A 24888-nucleotide genomic window follows, 5' to 3' on the forward strand; every position below is an offset into this window, starting at 1 on the left:
AAGAGCAATCATTTTGCCAAGAACTATAATGTGAGCTGGCTTTGTGCTAGCACAAAGCCAACTCGCATTAGAGTACTTAGTGCACACTCAGATTCATCAGTCCCAAGTCCTTCAATAACGTTAAATAAATTAAATTAATTACCGACCTGAAATTTCAAAGCAGCCATTAAGTTGATGGTGGAAGCCTTGTACTACAGGAAGCTGGCTAGCTGCAACTTGAAATTCAGTTAACATTTGCGCTTTGAGCAGAGAGTACATTGTGAGCTTCCGTAAAATGCTCAAAACTTCTTCCATGACAAAAATCAAGATCAAGTGTCTCTTCACCAATCGTACATCAGTCAAGCTATGTCTCATCTGCAAACGTAAGCACTAATCAAAACTTTGAAACATAAATATTTATAGCATTAAGCGCCCATGCATCAAATAACTTTTCTCTGGCGGTGGCATGTATGTGTAAAGCCCATTTCATCTCTTATAAATCATTCCATAGAGACTGCAATAATGTGCCCTAGGATAAACCACAGTGATTTGCCCAAGGGAAAGCTAAATACAGGATTCTTGGTCACAGTATAGTACTCTAGTAGGAAGTCCAAAGAAGAAGAACATGATAAGTGGGTGATGTAGCAAGCTTAGAAGATTCCCTCACCACCCATCTTTTAAAACAGACCAAGCCTCTGTCTGAAATGAGCACCAGAGCAACATTCATCTGATCTCCAGAAATCTTCCTAAGTTGGCTTAAAACATCATGGGTATAAACAAAACATATATTACACCATGCAAGATTTCAGCTTCATGTAGATGATGAATATTTATTGAAAATGTATTTCACCAACAATAGTGAAATCATAACCGGAAGAATTACAAAAAACTCCTGATAGTTAACCATTATAAAAAATAAACTGGTCTATGTCTCACAAATTTGTGCCCAATTCCCTTCCAGATCAATTCGAGCCCCTTCATGTAAGGTGGATTTCAAGCTTCTTCCATCGAAGACTAAACATGTCAGACACGAATCAGGAAAGAGTTTCATTTTGACGACCAAGTAGCAAAGTCCGTAAAGTGACTTCACTTTTCAATAATAAATATAGAAAATAGTTTATTAAATTTCGGTTCAATTTTTTGTGTGTTTTTCTTCTGCCTTTCTTTAAAAAAAATCAATACTTCTCGCTGGATATGTAGAGAATGACACCTTCATTAAAGAGAATAGGACGTCTTTGGTGAGATATCGTTGCTGAAAAGGTGATATTTACATTCCATCACGCGAGTCTGTTTGCCAGCAATGCACATGAAGTGATTGCTCTTGTAGGGCTGTCGTACAAGCCAAACCCAGCTGGTCTCCTTAGAGAACAAACTTCACTCTCCATCTTTTTAGGTGCCTGCAGTCAGTCACACAGAAGGTGCCTTTGGTTGATGGAACTGCTGGATGATCTGTGGTCGCTTGACCCTTGGCTTCCGTCTCTTTGGCTTGCTCTTTGCTTTATTGAATTGCACCACAAAAAACGCCAAGACCAGCATGGCCCCAAAGAAAGCAAAGACGGGAATTGTTTGTCCCACATCTTGATTGTAGCGCCCGGGCATTATACCTTTAAAAGAAAATAATGCATAAAAATTACTATTTTTCCTGGGAACAAGATGCAATTTTTCTGTTGATGCCAGAAACATTAGTAAATAAATCAATGTAAATCGAGTTTTCAACTTGGTTGATACTTCAATTGATGGACAGAAAGCAGATTAACTGCCATGTATTGCAGAAAGCATACAATAGTGAAGTTAAGAGTTTGAAACTCAATACTTCTGTGAAAGAGGCCAAGCTTACACAAGATGCATTAGAGTTGTAGGACATTAACTTTAAACAGCTGACTTTGTTTCCACCAGTAAGGAAGCACTAAGTCGGGGAGACTTGCAGATTCTTGATCCATCTGTTAACTAGGAACTCCAATCAAAATTCCATTCCTTGAAGTGTAACCTTCAACGTTTTCTTACTGCTTCTGGAGGCCACACAGCAGAGAATAGTGTTACAAAGGGTGCTAATGTACAACCTGGTCCTGCCATGCTATAAAAATACAGGAGTGCGGACACTGAGGCAGGACTTAATAACAAAGCATCTTATAGTCCATGTTAAAGGTTAAGTGCAAGAGTGATAGTTGAGAATGTGATGCTACAAGATAATGTCAGGACATCTGCTGCACCACTAGAGGTCCTGCACCATTAACAAAATGGCAGCAAATAGTTCATTATTGGAAATGTTTTGTAAAAGTTAAATTTATACTTTCAGGTGGGCAAAAACAACACTTCCAACAGTTGGGAAGCTGTCGTTACTGCAACTACAGGTAATTCCAAATGACTCTTTTGCTCTGGGGAATAACATACATTTACCGGTAGTGACTTTAGATACCTTGCATGGGCAAAAATAGCAGAGTGTTAGTAAAACACCATCTCATTATGACCAACATAATTTTCTTCCACAGAAACTGTATTAATGCCAGTCTCACACTCAAATTTGTATTATAACACTTATAACAACAAGGATAAAACAAAGTCAGTGAATTCTATTCAAAACAAATTTAGCCTTTCACTGTGGTGATGCCATGAAAGGAAGCAACATTTCCCCATACAGCAGGGATCTACACTGCATCACTGACTCCCTCCGAGCTTCGAAAAACATTCAAGTAAATCAAAATCTTGTACACGGCTATCCCAACTGATGAAAACATTATAGGAGTTCACTACAAAAGTAATTTTGTGACAAGTTATGACTGCGGTTTTAGACAGCTGTACATTCGGACACTAACCTCCTGGAATGTCCCAAGCACCGCTTTCTCCGGGCGAGAGAGGTCTGACTTGGGGACGGCTCTGCCGAGCATTGGGCAACACCACCTTGTCCAGATCAATCGACAAAAGCTTCTGATGTTTCCAGAGATTACTGCAAAGCAGAAAAGGTATGATAATTGCCTATGTCAGGGTATTTTAAACCATTTTTTACTGTCGAAGAAAAAGTTTTTTTTTTTTAATACTAGGTATTGCTTGAAATATAATGCTATTATGGGAAACAGTATGGGAAACAAACCACTACTCTATTCCATTCAAGAGAAGATAATGTTGCTGTTAAAAAGTAAAATGTATTATTAATTTAGAATTCTGTTGCACTCATGAACAAAAAGCAATTATTTTAGAAAAATGAAATAAGAAAGAAGCATTTGAAGTTCCAAGATTGTTTCATTTAGGCATAGTTACCGTTAAAAATCAACAACAGGACTTACGTTTTGAAACCTATTACAAACAAAACGTGCACTGTGCAGCAGTCTGACACATCAGCGTTCTGCAAATATTATACATACATTCCCAGATTAACACTAATGAAAAACATTTTCAATGAAAATCAGTTTGTGTGAATAAACACATACAATACAAGGTATTTTTAATTTTAGGTTCCAGCGGAACATAAGTGCTCCAGTGGAGGAAAAAGACCTACTGAAATAAATGCCAACCTGGCATGAAACTAGACCTTTCCAAAGAATAGATTATTTTTAAGTTTTATGTAAATCACATCTCCTGAGTTTTGTGCAGTACAAAAAGGTACTGAACGGACTTGATAGGATCAATTATAGATACATTGATGGTTTACCCTTCAATCTCGATCTGAGGAATATCTAGGGATTATAAATTTGGAAAATTCCCAGCTGAATGAGAGAACACTTTCCCATTCATTCAATGCTTGATTTAAGATCTATACCGTCTCATTCACTGGCCGTGACACAGTGCAAATGAGTTGTAAATGCCTATGTTAAATATTACAAAAAATAAAAACTAAAGTACTAAACCCAGGGGTGACGTGGAAATAGCAACATCAGAAAGTACACCAGTTTTCTTGCAGTACTTGTGGTTTCAAGAATGCTCATATAAGTCATTCTGTGTGCTTACAGTCCTCAGGTCTATCTCAAGATTATGATGCCAAAGGATCTGGCCAAACCACAAATCCACTGTGCCATTTTTGCATCAGCAGACCTAGACCCAGATCTTAGGAGAGAACCAAATTGTAGGTTTGGATAACTGACTAAAGGATCACCCCTATCACTAATGAGTATGCAGGAGAGGTCCCGAAGGGTTAGACCTTTGTCAAGAAATGAAAATAAAACTAGGTTGTCAAAGCAGGATTCACAAAAGTGACCCTTGGCCACCATCTTATTGCATTCCCTGATGACATGCAGACTTGCCGACTCATGTCTCACTGAACGCCCAAAAGAGGTTGGCTATCTGTAAAAGCTTCGCTACATGACAAAGGTTTATGTAGTAGGTGGTTATTCACCTTAGGTGAGCCTTGAGTGTCTCGAGGGAGTGGTCTGTACATGAAGAGTTGTTCAAAGGTATAAAGACTGTACACACCATGTAGTTATCCCAAGAGGTTTGCTAGCTGCAAAATGCTCTGGTACAGGGCGAAGTCTGTGCGTAGCAGGGGCTTCACCACCTAAATGGCCCTAGGTGTGCACAGGGCAAGGGATCTCTGTGGAGCAGTTCTGCACTGTTCACAAGAGGTATTTTTCTACCGATGTGTGGTTGATTGCCCACGAGATGTCAGCTTTCCACAAATGATTCAGTACAGAACAAAGGGTGTGTGTGGTAGGGCCTTCACCACCTAAGGAGCCTTGAGAGCACAGAGGAAGTGGGATCTCCATGAAGATGTTATGCACTGTTTGCAATAGATATTTAACCATGCATATGTGAGTGATAGCCCATGAGAAGTTGGCTTTCCGTGAAACAATAAGTACAGGACAAAGCCTGCGAATAGTAGGGGTTTGACCACTTACTAGAACTTGGTTGTCTGGACACAGTGGGTTCTTCATAAAAAGTTGCTCACTGGGCAAAGACTGGGTGCAGCCCTGGCTTGCCCACTCATACCTGGTTGATTGCCTCATGGGCTTGGCTAACACAAAGTGTTCTGTAAAGGGAAAAGGCTATGTGTAGGAGGGCCTTGACTCATCTAACAGAGTCTGTGTGTATGAATAGTAATTTACTATTTACAGCATTCAGCACCATTTAGTACATAATTTCATACTTCAAATCTTATACTGGTTTATAGAGCAATTTGAACAGCCGTAAATTCGATGATGTAATCAGAGACACCATCAATGGTGTTACTGTACATGTCATGAGTGATGCGATATGTGAGGTTATAAGCCAGCAAGGGCGCAAGTTATAGTAAAGTCAGAAAAATAAAACTGGTGACTTTCTGTGTTTTTTGTATTAAAAACATGACGTTATTGACTGACATTTTCACTCAATCATCTGTAACAGCACTTTAACCTATGGTCTTTTCAGTGAATTTCTGTTTTTTTTTTTAAACTTAAAGTAAGACCTTTATATTATAACCAACCCTCGCTTGCATGCATGATGTGAGGTTGGCTGCAGGGCCTGTGTTCAACTGCTTGTAGGCAGCCAACCTCTGCAGCACAAGGCCTTCAGCCATGCACAGTGTGGGGTTGAGTGCCGGGCCTGGCCAACCACCCCCTAACCACGTGTGACCTTCCTTTGGGGGCACTGGGGTCCATTCTGGCTCCCACAGGATCACACGAAGGGGAGAGACGAAAAGGGGAGAGGTCACCGGTTCCAATGGGAGTGGTCGAAATCCCACACAGAACCAGTGCAGCAAATTATTTCTATCCCCAGGGTCTGTCCCCTGGGACCTCCCCTCCATAAGGGCCAGGAGGCATGGTACCCCAACCCTGTCTCAATACTATTTTTAAATTAATTAATTAATTAAGTTTAATATTCAGGACACGGGTGTCCCAGGTCTTTCTGAAGATATCCGTCCTGTCCTCATCCAGGTGAACAAGGACAGCCATGCCGCGGCCAAGTTCACCGTGGTCTAGACACCACAGATTCCATAGAACGGGCCACTGGCTACAATGTTGTAAGTCACCATCACACTTTGTTACTGTCCACAGGTTTTTCAGGCGATGTCTAGTCATCTCTCATGGACATGATGTTAAATGGGACTCGCCTGTTTAGGGACAAGGCAGATTCCGCTCTCCAGCAGGCCAAGGAAAGCTGGGCCACTTTAAGCTGCCTGAGCTTATCAGCTCCAACTTGTCAGCCAACCACTCCTTTAGTGGCTTTGGCAGTGGTACTCCATACCCGCTGGTCAGTCCAATCCCACCATGGGACTCAGCAGTTTTGCAGTCACAGCCATGGTGCCTAAAGCATCTAGAGCCAAGGTTAAATGGCTGCCCACTCCACTGTCCCGCCCCCGCATTCCCACCTGCTAAGCCCCTCTAGCATGCCTGTAGTGGAGCTCAACCACCCAAGGAAAGCAGGATCTGGCTATCACTGATGGGTTGTCACGCTATTACATAAAACAGGTGAGTCCTGCAAATGGTGCAGAAGCGCTATGCCCTAACTTTCCTTTCTGCACCACTGCACCTTCCACCATCCCACTCCAGCCTGATGGAAAGCCTCCACAAGGCATACAGCAGTTTCATGGGTGAGGCTGGGGTGCTCTTCGCCCCAACAGTCAAGGTCAACAGGCAGTCCAGTCCACTACCATCCCCCACGCAAATTCGCTTTAACCCCTTCGCTGCCAGGCCTTTTCCCCCTCAGGTGCCAGGCCTTTTTTTGGCTATTTAGGGCGGGTGTGCTTAGGCCCTCATATCATTTTGTCTACATAAGCTACCTACGCCAAATTTGCGTCCTTTTTTCCAACATCCTAAGGATTCTAGAGGTACCCAGACTTTGTGGGTTCCCCTGAAAGAGACAAAGAAATTAGCTAAAATACAGTGAACATTTCCTTTTTCTAAAAAAAAAATGGGAAAAAAGGGCTGCAGAACAAGGCTTGTGGTTTTTTCCCTGAAAATGGCATCAACAAAGGGTTTGCGGTGCTAAAATCACCAGCTTCCAGGAACAGGCAGACTTGAATCAGAAAACCCTATTTTTCAACACAATTTTGGCATTTTACTGGGACATACCCCATTTTTACGATTTTTTGTGCTTTCAGCCTCCTCCCAGTCAGTGAAAGAAATGGGTGTGAAACCAGTGCTGGATCCCAGAAACCTAAACATTTCTGACCAGTAGACAAAATTCTGAATCCAGAAATGGTTAATTTGTGTAGATCCTACAAGGGTTTCCTACAGAAAATAACAAATAAAAAAATATTGAAATAGAGGTGAAAAAAACAGCCATTGTTCTCTACATTTTACTCTATCTTTTTCCTGCGATGTCAGATTTTTGAAAGCAATATACCGTTACGTCAGCTGGACTCTTCTGGTTGCGGGGATATAAAGGGCTTGAAGGTTCATCAAGAACCCTAGGTACCCAGAGCCAATAAATGAGCTGCCCCTTGCAGTGGGTTTTCATTCTATACAGGGTATACAGCAATTCATTTGCTGAAATATAAAGAGTGAAAAATAGGTATCAAGAAAACCTTTGTATTTAAAAAATGGGCACAAGATAAGGTGTTGGAAGAGCAGTGGTTATTTGCACATCTCTGACTTCCGGGGTGCCCATACTAGCATGTGAATAACATAGCATTTCTCAAATAGACGTCTTTTTTACACACTGCCTTATATTTGGAAGGAAAAAAAGTAGAGAAAGACAAGGGGCAGTAACACTTGTTTTGCTATTCTATGTTCCCCAAGTCTCCTGATACAAATGGTACCTCACTTGTGTGGGTAGGCCTAGCGCCTGCGACAGGAAATGCCTCAAAACACAACGTGGCCACATCACATTTTTCCAAAGAAAAATGAGGTGTTACTTGCAAAGTGCCTACCTGTGGATTTTGGCCTCTAGCTCTGTCAGCACCTAGGGAAACCTACCAAACCTGTGCATTTTTTAAAACTAGAGACCTAGGGGAATTGAAGATGGGGTGACTTGTGGGGCTCTCACCAGGTTCTGTTACCCAGAATCCTTTGCAAACCTCACAATTTGGCTAAAAAAACACTTTTTCCTCACATTTCGGTGACAGAATGTTCTGAAATCTGAGAGGAGCCACAAATTTTCTTCCACCCAGCGTTCCCCCAAGTCTCCTGATAAAAATGGTACCTCACTTGTGTGGGTAAGCCTTGTGCTCGCAACAGGAAATGCCCAAAAACACTGTCTGGACACATCAAAATGATTAAATACAAAACATCCTGTTTTTGCAGGGGGGGGGGGGACCTGTGTTCTTGGTCCTAGGCTCATCAACCATCTAGGGAACCCTACCAAACCAAGACATTTCTGAAAACTAGACACCCGAGGGAGTCCAGGGAGGTGCGACTTGCATGGGTCCCCCAATGTTTTCTTACCCAGAATCCTCAGCAAACCTCAAATTTAGCTAAAAGAAAAAATCAAATTTTTCCCACATTTCTGTGTGGGATCACCGCACCGGGACACATTTCCTACCACCCAACGTTCCCCTCAGTCTCCCGGTAAAAATGATACCTCACTTGTGTAGGTGGGCTAAGTGCTTGTAACAGGGAAGAGCCAAAAACATGTCGAAATTGAGGGTCCAAAAGGGCAGTTTGAAAAAAAATCATTTTTAGGCTGACAAGTGCAGCAGAATTTTTATCGTTATAGTTGAGACAATGCTGGGTGGTAGGAATTTTGTGGATTCCTGCAGATTCCGGAAGGTGCCAACACAAAAATAGGGAAAAAGGTGTGATTTCCAGCAAAGTTAGAGGTTTGCAGGCATTGTGGGTAAGAAAATGGTACGGGCTGCATGTGAAGCACACCACCTTGGACTTACCCAGATGTTGTTTTCAGATGTGTCTCGGTCTTGTGGATTTTTCTACATGGCAGCATCCCAAAGTTAAAAAAAAGTGCAGCCCTCACCATTCAAAGTGGGACTATTTTGAGAGTTAGCCAAGCTCTCATGGCCCAAATGTAAAACCAAAACCCCAAATAATCAAATGTCCACTTGCTTGCCGTGGGATATGTTTTAGTTTGCGGGGGAGTTGAAAGACTGTTACACCCTTCAGTTGGGGTGGGGGCATAACCATGCCCATACCGGAGTGTGGATCGGGGTAATTGCCCCATCTGCCCACTGGTGGGCAGAACAACTTTGGCCCTATTTATTTGGGGTGGTGGTATGGCCATACCCCCACCCTCTTATTTTGAAAAAAAAATCTTCCCTGGTCTCTGGTGGGCTTTCTGCCCCCCTTGGGGGCAGATGAGCCTTCCAAAAATAGGCTGATCTGCCCCGTAGGGGGGCAGATATGGCCAACAGTAATATGCCCCCATGGGGCATGACCCTTGCCCAAGGCGCTGCTCCCCCAAACAAAACACACACTAATCCCTGGTGCCTAAGTGGTTTCTGCCCCCCGGGGGCAGATCAGCCTAATAGAAGTAGGCCGATCTGCCCCCAAGGGGAGCACAAATGGCCTTAAATAAATTTGCTCCCCTTGCGTGAATTTGGCGGAAAAAAAAATCACTGATGCCTAGTAGTTTCTGCCTCCTTGGAGGCAGATCGGCCTAATAAAAATAGGCCGACCTGCCCCCAAGGGAGTCAGAAATGGCCTAAAATTAATCCCCCCCCCCCCACCCAAGGAAATGACCCTTGCCTAAGGGGTCGCTCCCTTTGCATGAAATTGATGCAAAAAAATAAACATTCCTGGTGTCTAGTGGCCACCCTAGGGGTTAATGTGCCCTTAATGAAGCACAGCAATCACAGTTAACGGGTGGGAGGCAGGATCTTGTTATTTTTGCTGGTTTGACAGGCCATAACATTGGACAGTAGGGTCCTGCAAATTGGTTGACAGGGAAATGCCCAACATTTCATCTTTCACCATCCCCCAATGAATGACGGAGGGCCATCTCTCCACTTTGCAGCAGGAAGTGCAAATCCTTTTGTCCAAAGGGTCTATCAAAAGGTTGCCTGCACCAGAAGTAGGATGTGGTTGTTCTTCCCGCTACTTAATGGCACCCAAGAAGGACAGAGAATTGAGCCCTATTTTAGACCAATACCCTCTCAATGTCTTTCTCCAGAAGGCGAAATACAAAAAGGCTCCCACTGGACCAGGTCTGGTCTTCCCTCCACCACAGAGACTGGAAATGGATTGCAGGATACCTACTTTCATATACTGGTCCTGTAGGTACCCCCATACTCTCAACTGCTAAGCCCCTCTAGCATGCGTGCAGTGGAGTATAGCCACCCATGGAAGGCAGGATCCAACTATCATTGCTGGATTGGCAGGCTACTGCATCAGGCAGGTGAGTCCTGCAAAAGGGTTTGGAAGGGCTGTGCCCTAACTTTCCTTTCTGCACCACCGCACCTTCCACCATCCCACCCGCACCTGATGGAAAGTATCCACAAGGCACCCAGCAGTTTCATGGGTGAAGCTGGGGTGCTCTTCGCCCCAACAGTCAAGGTCAGCAGGCAGTCCAGTCCACTACCATCCCCCAAGCAAATCCCCTTTAATGTGCCCTTAGTGAAGCACAGCAATCACAGTTAACCAGTGGGAGGCAGGATCTGGTGATTTTTGCTTGTTTGGCAGGCCGTAACATCGGACAGTGGGGTCATGCAAAGTGTTTGGCAGGGAAGAGCCCAACCTTTCATCCTCTTGCTCCTGCATCCTTCACCAGCCCGTTGCGGCTGACAGCAAGTCCTTTAGGCCAAAGGGATTATTGAGGGGGTGCCTGTACCAGAAGTAGGAGGTGGTTGTTATTCCCACTATTTAATGGCGCCCAGGAAGGACAGAGAAAGTAGCCCTATTTTAGACCAACACCCTCTCAACGCCTTCCTCCAGAAGGCAAAATCCAAAAAGGCTCACACTGGACCAGGACTGGTCCGCCCTCCATCCAGGAGACTGGAAGTGGATTGCAGGAGACCTACTTTCATATACTCGTCCTGCAGGCCCATCAGCACTAAACGCTGTTCGTTTTGAGAGCTTTTTCATTTCACTGTGCTCCCTTTTGGTCTTACCAGTGCCCCTCAGGTGTTCATGGAAGTGATGGTGGGGGTGACCGCACAATTTCAAAGGTCAGGCGTGCAAATCTTCCTCTACCTCCATGACTAGCTGTTGAGGATGGCCTCACCTAGGCAGTCATCAACCACCTCCAGACTACAGCAAAACTCCAGTCATCTTTAAGGCTCAATATTAATGTATCAAAGTCACACCAGACTCCTCAGATGCCACCCTTCATTCAAGCCATTTTGGATATATTTCAGGTTCTTGCCTTTTCCCTGGGAAAGAAAGTCCAGGACATTCGTGGTATGATTCTGATCTATCAGCCTCGGTCCTGGATTTTAGTGAGGTTGACTTTGAGGCTCCTGGGATTGATTGCATGCTGATCCATGCATGTCAGGTGGCATATGTGGAATCTGAAGTCTCAGTGGGCCCAACATCAAGGGAACCTTTCCAACAAGGTTCAGATTTTGGAGGAGACTGCAAAAGATCTGCAGTTGTGGTTACTGGATTGCAATTGGGTCAGCGGCAGCCCCCTCACCCTTCCCCAACCAGAGCTGACCAATGCATCTCTCTTGGGATTGGCCACCTGGGAGAGGTGGATATCAGAAGCTCTGATCTCCAGCAGTGTACTGGCTTTACATCCACATTCTAGAGCGGAAGTCCATCCGCTCGCCATTGAAAGCCTTCCTTCCATCCATTAATGGAAGGCTGGTACAGGTGCTCACTGAAAATACAAACTCCATGAAGTACTGCAACAAGTGGGGTAGGGTCAAATACCCTGTGCCAGGAGTCTCCTCTGGAAATGGCTAGACACCCAAGAAATTTTCCTGGGGGCGAACCACCTAGCAGAATGACTGAATGTTAGTGCAGGCAAGGTCATCCATCAGTGCATAGTGGATCACAAGTGGCAATAGCACCGGAGGTGGCGCAAGGTTTCTTCTGCGAATGGGGAGAACCTTTGCTTCATCTGTTCACCACAGCCAAGAACATGCAATGTCAGCACTTCTGAGTGTTAGAGTTTCCAAGTTGTCTCTTGCTGGGAGACATGTTCCGCCTCAAGTGGAAATCAGAAGTCCTGTATGCCTTTACACAAATACCACTCCTGCCTAGAGTTCACAAGAAGTTCAGGAATGACCGAACCATGGATTGGGCACAGGGAGTATGGTAACCAAAATTCCTGGGCTTGAGTATCTATCCTTCGAACAGGCTCTTCCTCGGACGGTTCTGCTGTTACTGCAGCAGGGCAGGATTCTGTAACCAGGCCTTTGCAATCTTTGCCTCCATGCTTGGATATTGAGTGGCGATAGCTGAACCCCTCTGACCTTTCTCCAGAGGTTGTTGATATCATCTTGGCAGCCAGCCATCCCTTGACAAAATCTGTATGTGCCTGCTGGGACAAATGTGTGGTTTGGTGTGGTACTCCAGGCAAAGTTATCTGACATTTTGTTGGTTGTTTTGTCCTTGGTCTGGCAAGGCTTTGCTCTGGGTAAAGTTTACCTTCAGCTTTTTGCAACTGCTGATCAGCCCTCATTGTTACTTCCACAGTTGATGTGTGTTTTTTTTTTAAAGGTTTTCAACGTTTCCTCCCTCTCCCTTTGTCAGGCCACAATGGGACCTGAATCTGGTCCTTCTGTTTCTGATGTGCAATGCCTTTGAGCTGCTTCACAGCTGCTCTTTGCAGCTTCTTGCCTCAAGACAGTTATCCTTATCACCATGACATACGCATGAGAGGACCTGAGCCAAGCAATTCAAAAGGTCATGGGACCAGCGCACGATTAGGCAGCTGGCATTTACAGATCAAAGGGCCAAGCTGGGGAGCAAGAAGACACTCTTTCTGAATGTCTTATCCATTTTTATTCCCTACTGAGGGAAGTAGCTCGGAACACGTTGGGATTAGTCTTGCTTGCAGGCACCTTCACCACCAAGCTTTCAGGCAACGGGTGCTGAGATAAAAATGCAGTGTGTCCTGGGACAGGGCGGTGGTGTTGTGTGATCTGGCTTTTGATCTGGGGCCAATGCAGGGTTTGGCCCATTCCCCTAACAAAATATCCATATAGGCCTTGTTAAAATGTAAGAAGGGCACAGAGGATTGCTGCCGCAGCTGAAGGACTTCTCTAAGAACAGTGGCCTTTACCTCAAAGATGTGGAGTTGGAGGTCAAGGACGACAGATGCCCACATCATCATGGCATAGGAATCACTCTCCTTAGTGGCAGGAACAGGTGCAGTATCAAGTGCACCAGCCTCTTGTAACCCATTGTATCAATTGTCTTCATGGTAAAGCTGGCCAATTTCATCACCCGTCTCACAATCGTTGTCCGGATCCATGCCATACAGGGAACGTAGTTTGTGTTCTCCTTTGGGAAGGCTCAGGTGGAAGAAGCAGAGCCTTGTATTGGTCGAACCGGCGCCAAATCGGACTCAGAGTACAATAGGTACCTTGTCTTCCGGGGTACACTGAGTCGGCACTGGTGTTGCATTGAAGTACCGGAATCATGGTGGACCTTGGTGTCAGAGGTGGAGTCAGAACTGACGCTGGAGGTCAGCCTTGTGTTCTCTCAGAGGGTCCAACTGGTGCAGAGGGCAAACCCACCAGTGGTACTCCAGATAAAGTGACTCTGGGCTGAAGGTATAATAGAGGGACTCAGTAAGGATCCCAAAAGTTGGAGCATGGCCTCGCAGAATTCTCTGATCTTTTTAGAAGTGGTGCAAAGCCCGGGAAACTTTGGTTGTGCTGGAACGAATTGTAGCATAGGCTCCGATGTTGATCAATTTCGGGAGAGAGATTGAGAAGTATGGGTGCTGCCTCCATACTTTTTCAGGAGAGCTAGAGCCCCAGGAATAGACTGAATCACACCTTAGAATTCTTGTAATGTTTTCTTCGAATTACCCAACTGAGACTAACACCAACCACCTGGAATGTCTCCTGGATCTATAGCAGGACCGGGATTGAACTTTTGACTTGCCGAGCGTGCTGTAGTGGAGTCTTCTGGTGCTTGGCGATTTATGGTTTTGCCTTGCATTCTGATATGGCCTTCAGGTTCATTGACGCACAATCACTGCAAGCCTTGGAGTCAAGACTCAACCCCAGGCACCATATACAAACCTGATAAGGGGCTGTCACAGACATTTGTTTGTGACAATCCATGCAGGGTTTAAAACTGGGTTTGGGGAGTGACATTCTTTTAAGATTTCTTTTTTTAGGAAAAGAAGGGTCTCAAAGAGATGAGAGGTAGCCCCAGATCCATGCCTGGTGATGCGGAAAGAAAGGAACTGACGACAATGCCCGTGAGTCATAACTACAAAGGCTCTACATGCTGTTTCTGGAGCAGAACATAGTGCAGCGCCACACAGCACCACTTACTGGCTTGCAGAGGTACTGCTGAAGTGTTTCCAGATCAAGTCTAATGCCTTGGAATACTAAAAAGGTGCGGAATCTGCGGTTAGATGTCAGTCAGCAAGTTACTTTTCCCAAATGTTAATTAAAAATCTTTATTCAACAGTGAACTGGACTTTTAGTAGTAATATAAAAAAGTGGTTAACTCAATCCCGTAGCTTATACCAAACCCAAGTTAGCACAAGTAGTATTTTTGTATTTTAGTTTTTCTCATGGGAACTGCCACATTCTTTCACAACGAAAATAGCTTTAGGAAGCTGACCCTTTATGTGGTATATCAATACCGTGTAAATGGTCCAGGGGTTCCCCAATGAGTGGACAGGGCTTGCTATGCAATCCCAAAGTGTTTTTTTTATTTGGAGATAGGGTGGTCTAACAGCGTTAGGCTTAACACACAGGAGTGCAAGATATCCACAAATACATACAATAGTCAATAAATGTGACACATGACTCATAAAGAAGATCCATGCAAATTTATAAAAATAGCAGGTATCTTTATGTTTAGGCACCAGAGAAAAATTGTTCAGGTAAGTATGTTTTTAAATAGGAATTCTTTCTACTTTAAAAAGTGGACACCGCACAATTTCTGAGTTCTGCAATGTTATCCTATGGGAGGAAAAACAAGTTCTGCACCCAGGTAGAGTACAGCGACTTACAAGACCAATCTACATTATTTAAGGTGATTAATGGGCAAGGTCCAAGGAGCACCAGCAGTACACCATCAGCAGCACGGGGGCGGCTGGATGCAGGGTGCAAAACTGCGTGAAGTGCCCAATGCGTTTCAACGGAGATCGGTCACTGCGAAAAGAGGCTTCCTGACTAGCTAATTATCCTGCCTGTCCAGGTGCAAAGGGGCTCTGGACACGGGAGTCAGCTTCCTCTCCTGAAAGGGGTAGTCTAGATTTGCATTTTAAAGGCGGCAGCCCTTTGAGGCTTGTGGCCTTAGGAAGGCTAATCAATCGGTCTTCCTGTGGAAGGGAGTCATACACCCTCTTCCCGGACAGGGTTTTGTTCTGGACCTCTTGAGAGAGAAAAGCTCTCACCCCAGGGGGCCAGAACCGTGTCTCGGATGGTAGGCTGGCAGAAACCAGTCATCAAGCACACCAGAGGTAAGCAGGTTTTCAGGGGGCACCTCCAAGATGCCCTCTGGGTGCATGTATTGATAAATCCATCACTGGAATCACTGTGGGCTTATCCCTATCTTCAGTGAAGCCATCATGTAGCTGTGGAACTGGTATTGCCCAGTGTCCAGCACATGCATTTAAAATGGCTTCCCTGGCCACTTACTATGTCTGAGAATTGACAAAGACATAGCAGGGGCATATCTGCTCTTGCAGATATGCCCTCACATGTAATATAATACACACTGCCTAAGGTCTATCAGGCTTGATGTAGGGGTGACATATATATTGGAAGCAGTTTTAGGGGACATGGCACACTGGGATTTGTAACATTTTGTGTTCTCACTTTAATCTGCACCACAACACACAGCCTGTAATGGCAGCCTGTCATGTGCTTGGTGAGGGGTCCCTTAGAGTGGCACTATTCGTGCTGCAGCCCTTAGGAACCCTCGTTAGTACCTCATGCCCTATGTGCCTAGGGTAACATTTACTAGAGACTTACAGAGGGTGCTAAAGGTTTGCCAATTGAACAGTTTGGGGGTAAAGAACACTGACATGGGGGATGTGTTTTAGCAGGGACCCAGTGCACTTCAGTCAAAGTTGCATCAAATACCAGGCAAAAGATGGAGGGGTACTGCAAAAAATAAAACAGTTCCCTACAATAGCTTTATAGCTTTTGGGGGCTTGGCACTGCAGGTATATGCCAACACTAAATTCTTGCATGTATCAGTTAAATATTAAGCACCCTACCTTGTCAGTTACAAATCCTACTGACTATAAATGACTGTCTAAAGGTGTTAGTTTGACAGGTTCGCCTGCATGTTTAAAAGCTGCAGCAGTAAGTTAAGACGTAGAAGTGAGCAATGTTTTTCCTTGCCAGACATGTGCATGGCACAAAAGGTGCTGGAATCAACAGTTGACTTTCTATGCCACTGCAGTATTTTTCCTACTAGAAATTTAAACATGCAAATTTAGGTTTTGCCACTTTTACCATGCTTTAGGATTCACAGCAGTGCCCCGTGGGTAGAATAAAAAACATCAGTGATAACACTCAGCATACAATGGGATGATTATGCAAAAAAAGGGTTTTCTTCACAAGGTCCTAAGCATATGATGAATCCACCATGTATGCCTTAGAATGCACAATCCCTACATCTTAGCAGTAGTGGAGGAGGTTTGTAAGGGGCACCAACAAGGCTGCCACTAGACCCTTCTAGTGATTCTGCTCTTTAGTGTGGACCCAAAGTGTGACAAAGCTCTGGAAGAGGACTCTGTTGTGTGTAAAGGAGCATCACATGCTTGCAGACTCAACAGCTGCTTGACCAGTGGGGGATCTGGGCTCCGCTAGAGGAAAAGCGTCAGAACCAGAAGCCTATGCCAAACTGAGAAAGTAACTCAGACCATCCACGAGAGGCATTAGACTTGACTCCACATTGCAAGCCACCAAAGTCAGAGAAAAATGAAAAATTTGCCTTAAACTACTGTCGAGAAAGAATGACCAACTATTCAATGGTCAATAGTGCAACAAAGTCTTTGAAGTACTGACACTTGGCTCTGGGGTGCTTCTAGCTCTTCCCTTGGCCTGTGACAACAGAACCTGCCTGTTGGTCATGAAACTATTGGGAATGATGGCCTCATGCATAGCAATAATACCCAACTGCACACCTACACATGAGACCACTACCGCAGTGTCTTTCTCAACAATGGTCTCAGGCACAAGGTCACATTCAGGATCTAGTGTTGTTGACTGCCAAACTTATCACTCTCTGCAACGGTGGGATCACACCAACTTATTAAAAGGGTGGCCCTTTCAGAACCCTGTGCCACAGACCATAATCAAAACGGATGCATCAATGATAGGTTGGGGAGCCCATCTCAACTACCTCACCATACAAGGGGAATGGGACTCAATCTAACAAACTTATCACATAAACCATTTGGAATTACTAGCTGTGTTCCTTGCACTCAAAGATTTTCAAACACAAATCACACACAAGACAGTGCTAATAAGGACAGACAACATGACCACAATGTATTATCTGCAAAAACAGAGGGGCACACACTCATCTCAATTGTCCCTCTTGGCACAGACAATTTGGAAATGGGCAATTCACAATCACATTCAAGCCAAGCATATTCCAGGGATCCACAATCAACTAGCGGACCTCTTAAGCAGGACGCAGCAACAAGTACACAAATGGGATATTCACCCACAGGCGATTCAACAATACTTCCAAATGTGGAGAACCCCAGACACAGACCTCTTCACCACAAGCAAAAACGCAAAATGCCAAAAGTTCACATCCAGGTACCCACACCCTAAATCCAAGGGCAATGCTGTATGAATCAGTTGGTTGGGGATATTTGCTTACGGTTTTCCACCTCTCCCACTAATTCCATTTCCGGTCAACAAGATCCGTCACACCTCCCTCACAATGATACTCATAGCTCCCACGTGGGCACGCCAACACTGGTACACAACACTGTTGGATCTGTCTGTAGAACCATATCACAAACTACCAAACAGACCAGACCTATTGACTCAAAACAAAGGTCAAATCAGGCATCCTAACCCCAGTATGCTCAACCTGGCGATTTGGCGCCTGAAGTCATAGAATTTGGCTGTTTACAGCTTCCATTTGAATGTATGAATATTTTAAAGGAAGGACACAAACCTACAACTAGACAGTGTTATGCAGCTAAATGGAAACGTTTTGTCTATTACTGTCAGCCCCAAAACATTAACCTTAGAGCTTCAGTACAGGATATTTTCTGTTATTTGCTACACTTACAAAAAGCATATCTTGCATACTCATCTATTAAGATCCATTTAACAGCAATAGCTGCTTACCTCCAAAACAGACCGCACATTTCTCTGTTTAGGATTCCTGTTATAAAGGATTTTATGGAAGGCCTTAAAATAATTATTCCACCTAGAGCTCAACCAGCTCCTGCCTGGAATCTTAACACTGTACTCACAAGACTTATGGGCCCGCCATTTGAACCCATGCATTCTTGCCCTCTTCAGTTTTTGTCATGGAAGGTTGCCTTCTTAGTAGCAATCACTTCTTTAAGAAGAGTTAGTGAAATTCAAGCATTCACTTTAGACAAACCTTTCTTTCAAATTCACAAGAACGAGATAGTCTTTAGGACAAACCAAAACTTCCTACCAAAAGTAGTTTCACCGTTTTATATCAACCAGTCAGTGGAATTGCCAGTCTTTTTTCCACAGCCAGATTCAGTTGCTGAAAGAGCTCTTCATACCCTTGATGTTAAAAGAGCTCTCATGTATTATATAGATATAACAAAACATTTCAGAAAGTCTAAACAACTCTTTGTGGCTTTTCAACAACCTCACAACGGTCGCCCTATTTCAAAACAAGGATTAGCCAGATAGATAGTAAAGTGTATTCAAACTTGATATATTAAAGATAAAAGACAGCTAAGAGTAACTCCTAAAGCACATTCCACTAGAAAGAAAGGAGCTTTAATGGCATACCTAGGAAATATACCAATCGCAGATATATGTAAAGCCTCCACATGTTCTACACCACACACATTTACTAAACACTACTGTGTGGATGTATTATCTTTCCAGCAAGCAAACATTGGACAAGCAGTGCTTAAAACAATATTTCAAACTACTCCAACTCCTACAGGCTAGCCACCGCTTATTTTGGGAGGGGACTGCTTTCCAATATATGCAAAGCATGTGTATCTGCAGCTACACATGCCATCGAACGGAAATTGTCACTTACCCAGTGTACATCTGTTTGTGGCATGTAGTGCTGCAGATTCACATGCTATGCATTGCTTCCGCCATCTAGTGTTGGGCTCGGAGTGTTACAAGTTGTTTTTCTTTGGAGAAGTATTTTCGGAGTCACGGGATCGAGTGACTCCTCTTCTCGGTCATACTGCGCATGGGCATCGACTCCTTATAGAGTGTAATAATGTAAATGTAATATAAATGTAATAAGTAAAACAGATGTCCATGCAAATGTAAATGTATATACATATGTACAAATATTAACCTGCAATGACCACAGGCTTCTGGGGAGGAGGGAGGGTGCATGTGAATCTGCTGCACTACATGCCATAGGCAGATGTACACTGGGTAAGTGACATTTTCCGTTTGATGGCATGTGTAGCTGCAGATACACATGCTATGCATAGACTAAATAGCAGTTGTTCTCCCCAAAATAATGCAGTGGCTAGCCTGTAGGAGTTGGAGTTGTTTGAAATAATGTTTTTAGGACAGCTTGACCAACATTGGCCTGTTGCTTTGAAAGTACATCCACACAGTAATGCTTTGTAAATGTATGTGGTGTAGACCATGTGGCAGCTTTGCATATGTCTGCCATTGGTATGTTCCCAAGAATGCCATAGAAGCACCTTTTTTCCTAGTGGAATGTGCTTTAGATGTTATTAAAAGTTGTAGTTTTGCCTTAATGTAGCATGTTTGAATACATTTAACAATCCATCTAGCTAATCCTTGTTTAAAGATTGGATTACCTTTACGCGGTTGTTGAAAAGCAACAAAAAGCTGGTTAGTTTTTCTAAACTCTTTTACTCTATCCACATAATATATTAGAGCTCTTTTAAGATCAGGAGTGTGGAGGACTCTTTCTGCAGTTGAATCTAGCTGTGGGAAGAAGACTGGCAATTCTACTGTTGGTTTATATGAAAAGGTGATACAACCTCTGGCAAAAAATTTCGATTAGTTTTAAGTGCAACTTTATGTTTGTGTACTTGGAAAAAAGGTTCCTCGAGAGTGAATGCTTGTATTTCACTAACTCTTCTTAATGAAGTAATCGCTACTAGGAAAGCAACTTTCCAAGTTAGAAATTGAATCTCACAGGAATGCATGGGTTCAAAAGGTGGACCCAATAGTCTTGTGAGTGCAATATTGAGATTCCAAGCAGGAACTGGTGGTGTTCTAGGTGGAATAATATGTTTTAGTCCTTCCATGAAGGCTTTGATAACTGGAACTCTAAAGAGAGAGGTATGTTGTATAGTCTGCAAATATGCTGATAGGGCAGTAAGATTAATTTTAAAAGATGAGAAAACTAAATTTGACTTTTGTAAATGAAGTAGGTAGCATACAATATCTTGTATTAATGCTGTAAGTACGTCAGTATTTTTAGATTGACAGTAATAAACAAATTGTTTCTATTTGTTAGTATAGCATTGTCTAGTTGTATGCTTGCATGCCTGTTTGAGAATTTCCATACATTCTAATGGAAGTTTTAAGTATTCAAATTCTATGACTTCAGGAGCCAAATCGCTAAGTTGAGAGCACTGGGATTGGGATGTCTGATTTGACCTTTGTTTTGTGTTAACAAATCCGGTCTGTTTAGAAGTTTGTAGTGAGGTACTACTGACAGTTCTAGGAGTGTTGTGTACCAATGTTGTCATGCCCACGTGGGGGCTATGAGTATCATGGTGAGAGAGGTTTGACAAAGTTTGTTGACCAGAAACAGAAGTAGTGGGAGAGGGGGAAAAGCCTAAGCAAATATCCCTGACTAGTTGATCCATTGAGCCTTGCCCTTGGATAGAGGGTGTGGGTGTCTGGATGCGAAGTTTTGGCATTTTGCGTTTTTGCTTGTTGAGAATAGGTCTATTTCTGGTGTCCCCCACTTTTAAAAGTACTGTTGAAGTACCTGAGAGTGAATCTCCCATTCGTGTATCTGTTTGTGTGTTCTGCTTAGGAGATCCGCTAGCTGATTGTGTACTCTTGGAATGTACTCTGCTAGTAGATGAATGCGATTGTCAATTGCCCATTTCCATATTGTTTGGGGTAGAAGGGACAGTTGAGATGAATGTGTCCCGCCTTGTTTCCCTAGACAATACATGGTTGTCATATTGCCTGTTTTTATCAAGACAGTTTTGTGTTTGAGAAGTGGTTAAAACGCTTTTAGGGCAAGGAATACAGCTAATAATTTTAAACGGTTTATGTGATAATTTAGTTGTTTTGAATCCCATTCCCCTTGTATAATAAGGCTGTTGGGATGAGCTCCCCCACCTATCATTGATGCATCTGTTATTGTGGTCTGAGGCACAGGGTCCTGAAATGACCGCCCCTTCATTAAATTGCAGCGATTCCACCATTGAAGGGACTTGTGCGTCTGGCTGTCTAACAACACTAGATCTTGTAATTGACCCTGTGCTTGAGACCATTGATGTGGGAGGCACTTTTGTAGTGTTCTCATGTTTAGTCTTGTATGTGGTACTATTGCTATGCAGGATGCCATCATTCCCAATAGTTTCATGGTAAATCTTACAGTGTATTGTTGATTTGGCTGCATCTGTGGTACGAGATTTTGGGAAGCTTGTATCCTTTTGTGTCTTTGGATAAGCTAAGGCTTTTTGTGTATTGAGAATAGCACCTATGTAAGGTTGCACCTGTGCTGGCTGAAGATGGGATTTTTGGTAATTGAGAGTGAACCCTAATGTATGTAGGATTTCTATTGTGTATTGAGTTTGTTGTTGACATTGTATAAAATTGCTTGATTTTATTAGCCAATCGTCTAGATAAGGAAAGACAAGTATGTGTTGTCTTCTTAGGTAAGCTGCTACTACTGCTAGGCATTTTGTGAATACCCTTGGAGCTGTTATGCGAAATGGCAGTACTTTGAATTGGTAATGCTTTCCTGCTATCACAAACCTTAAGTATTTTCTGTGAGCTGGATGGATGGGTATATGGAAATACGCATCTTTGAGATTTAATGCGGTCATGCAATCTTGTTTTTGTAGTAGTGGAATGACGTCCTGCAGAGTTACCATGTGAAAGTGTTCTGACAGGATATATAGATTTAGTGGTCTGAGATCTAGAATGGGTCTGTGAGTGCCATCCTTTTTGGGAATGAGGAAGTATAGTGAGTATACCCCTGTTTCGTGTTGAAATTTTGGAACTAATTCTATTGACTCTTTTAGTAGTAGCGATTGTACTTTTTCTTGTAATAGAACGTTGTGTTCTGGGGACAACCTGTGAGAACGGGGAGGAATATATGGAGGGGCAGAAATCAATTCTAGGCAATAACCATTGCGGATAATTGAGAGTACCCATTGGTCTGTGGTGATATTTTGCCATTGGGAGTGGAATTGCTGCAGTCTGCCCCTCACAGGAGCTGTGTGGGGTTGTGGCATGCTTATGAAGTCACTGTTTTGATGGGGTAGTGACCTTTTTGTGAGGCTTGGAATTTGCCTCTGGCTCTGAAGTGTTGGCCTCTATAAGAGCCTCTAAATCCCCCTCTCTGGTACTGTTGTTGTTGTTCTTGTTTAGGCTGGGAGGGAGAAGCCTCCGTAGATTGGGGCTTGAATCCTCCTCTAAATTGCTGCTTACTTAAGGAGCACGTTGTAAGGTGTGGTGTATAGGGCTCCCATTGCTATAGCAGTGTCTGAGTCTTTCCTAAGTTTTTCTATTGTGGTGTCAGGACCAAACAGGTGTTTTTTATTGAAAGGCATATTCAGTACTGCCTGCTGTATTTCTGGTTTGATCCAGAAGAAAGTAACCATGAGTGTCTGCGTATGGTTGCAACAGTATTCACACTTCTAGCTGCTGTAACTGCAGCATCAAGGGCAGACCTTATCTGGTTATTACTTATCGCCTGACCTTCCTCAACAATTTGTTGAGCCCTTTTCTGATGCTCTTTTGGCAGGTGTTGTAATACCTCCTGCCTCTCGTCCCGGTGAGCTCTATCATACCTTGTTAGCAAGGCTTGGGAGTTTGCAATGCGCCATTGGTTAGCTGCCTGTGTAGCTACCCTCTTGCCAGCAGCATCAAATTTCCTGCTTTCTTTGTCAGGGGGAGGGGCATGCCCTGACGACTGACTATTGGCCCTTTTTCTGGCAGCACTGACAATCACCGAGTCTAGAGGTACCTGATGTGTAATGTAAGCAGGATCTGTAGGTGCAGGCTTATATTTCTTATCTGTGCGTGATGTTAAAACCCTAGCTTTAACCAGCTCCTTAATTATCGCATCTGCATGCTGGATCATGCCAGGTAGCAGTGGGAGGCACTGATAACGTGAGTGCGTGGAGAATAAGGTATTAAAAAGGAAATCCTCTTCTAAAGGCTCACTGTGCATGAGTACCCCGTGGTACGCAGCTGCCCTAGAGATGACCTGCATGTATGCAGTTGTATCCTCTGGTGGGGAAGGTTTCGAAGGATACAGGTCTGGGTCATTAGCTGGTAAGGGATCTGGATCATACAGATCCCAAGGATTAACCGTATCACCATGAGAATAAGTCTGTGAGTGAGTTTCTGAAGGCAAAGGTGATGGGCTAGTGGGTGGTGGTGAAAAGGAAAGTTGTGGTGAATGAGGGGGAGAAGTATGCAGAGGTAATTGCTTCTCCTTTGGTTTAAAAATCTTTTTTGGTGGTGGAGTAGTATTGAGATGTTCCTGAAAAGCCAACTTCCTTTTAGTCTGTGGAGGAGGTGCAGTAATGATCCTCCCTGTCTCTTTACGGATATGGATCCTTGATTGTCTTTCATCCATGATTTCGAGAATGGGTTGAATCTTAGTGTCCTCAGAAATGTATTCTGATGGTTTTGATGATTTAGAGGACTGTTCGTCATATGGCTTGGAGCTCTGCTTCAGGTGGCATGAATGTCCTTGTTCCTCTGTGTAAGAATACTTTTTTGGCTCCGAAGTTTGCAGTTTTTTTTCGGGCCCGAAAATACAGCCTGTTGTTTCGGCTCTGAGGCAGGATGTTGAGGTTTTGACTCCTAAGAGTGTGGACGCCGACTCGGTTTGGAAGTTGAGCTTTTGGTGGACTTGCTTGCAGGTCGAACCATGGCTCTCTGGCGGCGGTGAACCCAAGGCCTTCGATGACTTTTTAGGAGTGGGCATAGGGGAGGTCATACTCACGTGCTGACCGGCAGTGATGAGTTGGCTATCTTCCTCTGAGTCTTCTTCAGAGTCAGTGTCCTGAATGGAAACTGCCATCTGCGCCTGTTCTTCCTCAAGGGTGTCGATATACTCCGTACTTTTCAACGCCATTTCCAGTCTCTTGGCTCTCCGGTCACGTAGTGTCTTCTTGGATCGGAACGATTGACAGGCTTCACAATCCTCTTCTCGGTGATCGGGAGAGACACACAGATTACATACCAGATGTTGATCTGTGTATGGAAATTTCACATGGCAGCGTGGACAGAATCGGAATGGAGTCAGATTCATCAGGCTTTGACGCGGTAGGCCTGAACAGGCCCGAGATGGGTGCTCGCGCCCAGAAGGGCCAAAATTGATTTTCAACTGTACTATTGGCTAGACTATAAATGAAAACGTAATCGAAAAAATATCGACGGTGAAAGAAAGTTATCTAGAGTTTCCGATTCAAAATCTTGGAGTGAGAGGAAACACGTCTGAACCGACAGCAGAAAGAAAACAATCTAACAAAGGAGTTGATGCCCATGTGCAGTATGACCGAGAGGAGGAGTCACTCGATCCCGTGACTCCGAAAAGACTTCTTCGAAGAAAAACAACTTGTAACACTCCG

At 43.9% G+C, this 24888-nt stretch overlaps 1 protein-coding gene across 1 annotated transcript in view; it reads right to left on the reverse strand.

Moving 5' to 3' along the window:
• Positions 1-789: 789 nt before the first annotated feature.
• MBTPS1 (membrane bound transcription factor peptidase, site 1) overlaps positions 790-24888 on the reverse strand; it is a 353237-nt gene continuing 329138 nt past the window's right edge. The window contains exons 22-23 of the mRNA XM_069215792.1: positions 2793-2923; positions 790-1583 (exon numbers count right to left, since the gene is read on the reverse strand). Coding sequence (XP_069071893.1) covers positions 1387-1583; positions 2793-2923 — 328 coding nt within the window. The 3' untranslated portion in view covers positions 790-1386. The remainder of the gene's footprint in view (positions 1584-2792; positions 2924-24888) is intronic.

This window comes from Pleurodeles waltl, chromosome 12, assembly GCF_031143425.1.
Source record: "Pleurodeles waltl isolate 20211129_DDA chromosome 12, aPleWal1.hap1.20221129, whole genome shotgun sequence".
NCBI classification, from domain to species: domain Eukaryota; kingdom Metazoa; phylum Chordata; class Amphibia; order Caudata; family Salamandridae; genus Pleurodeles; species Pleurodeles waltl.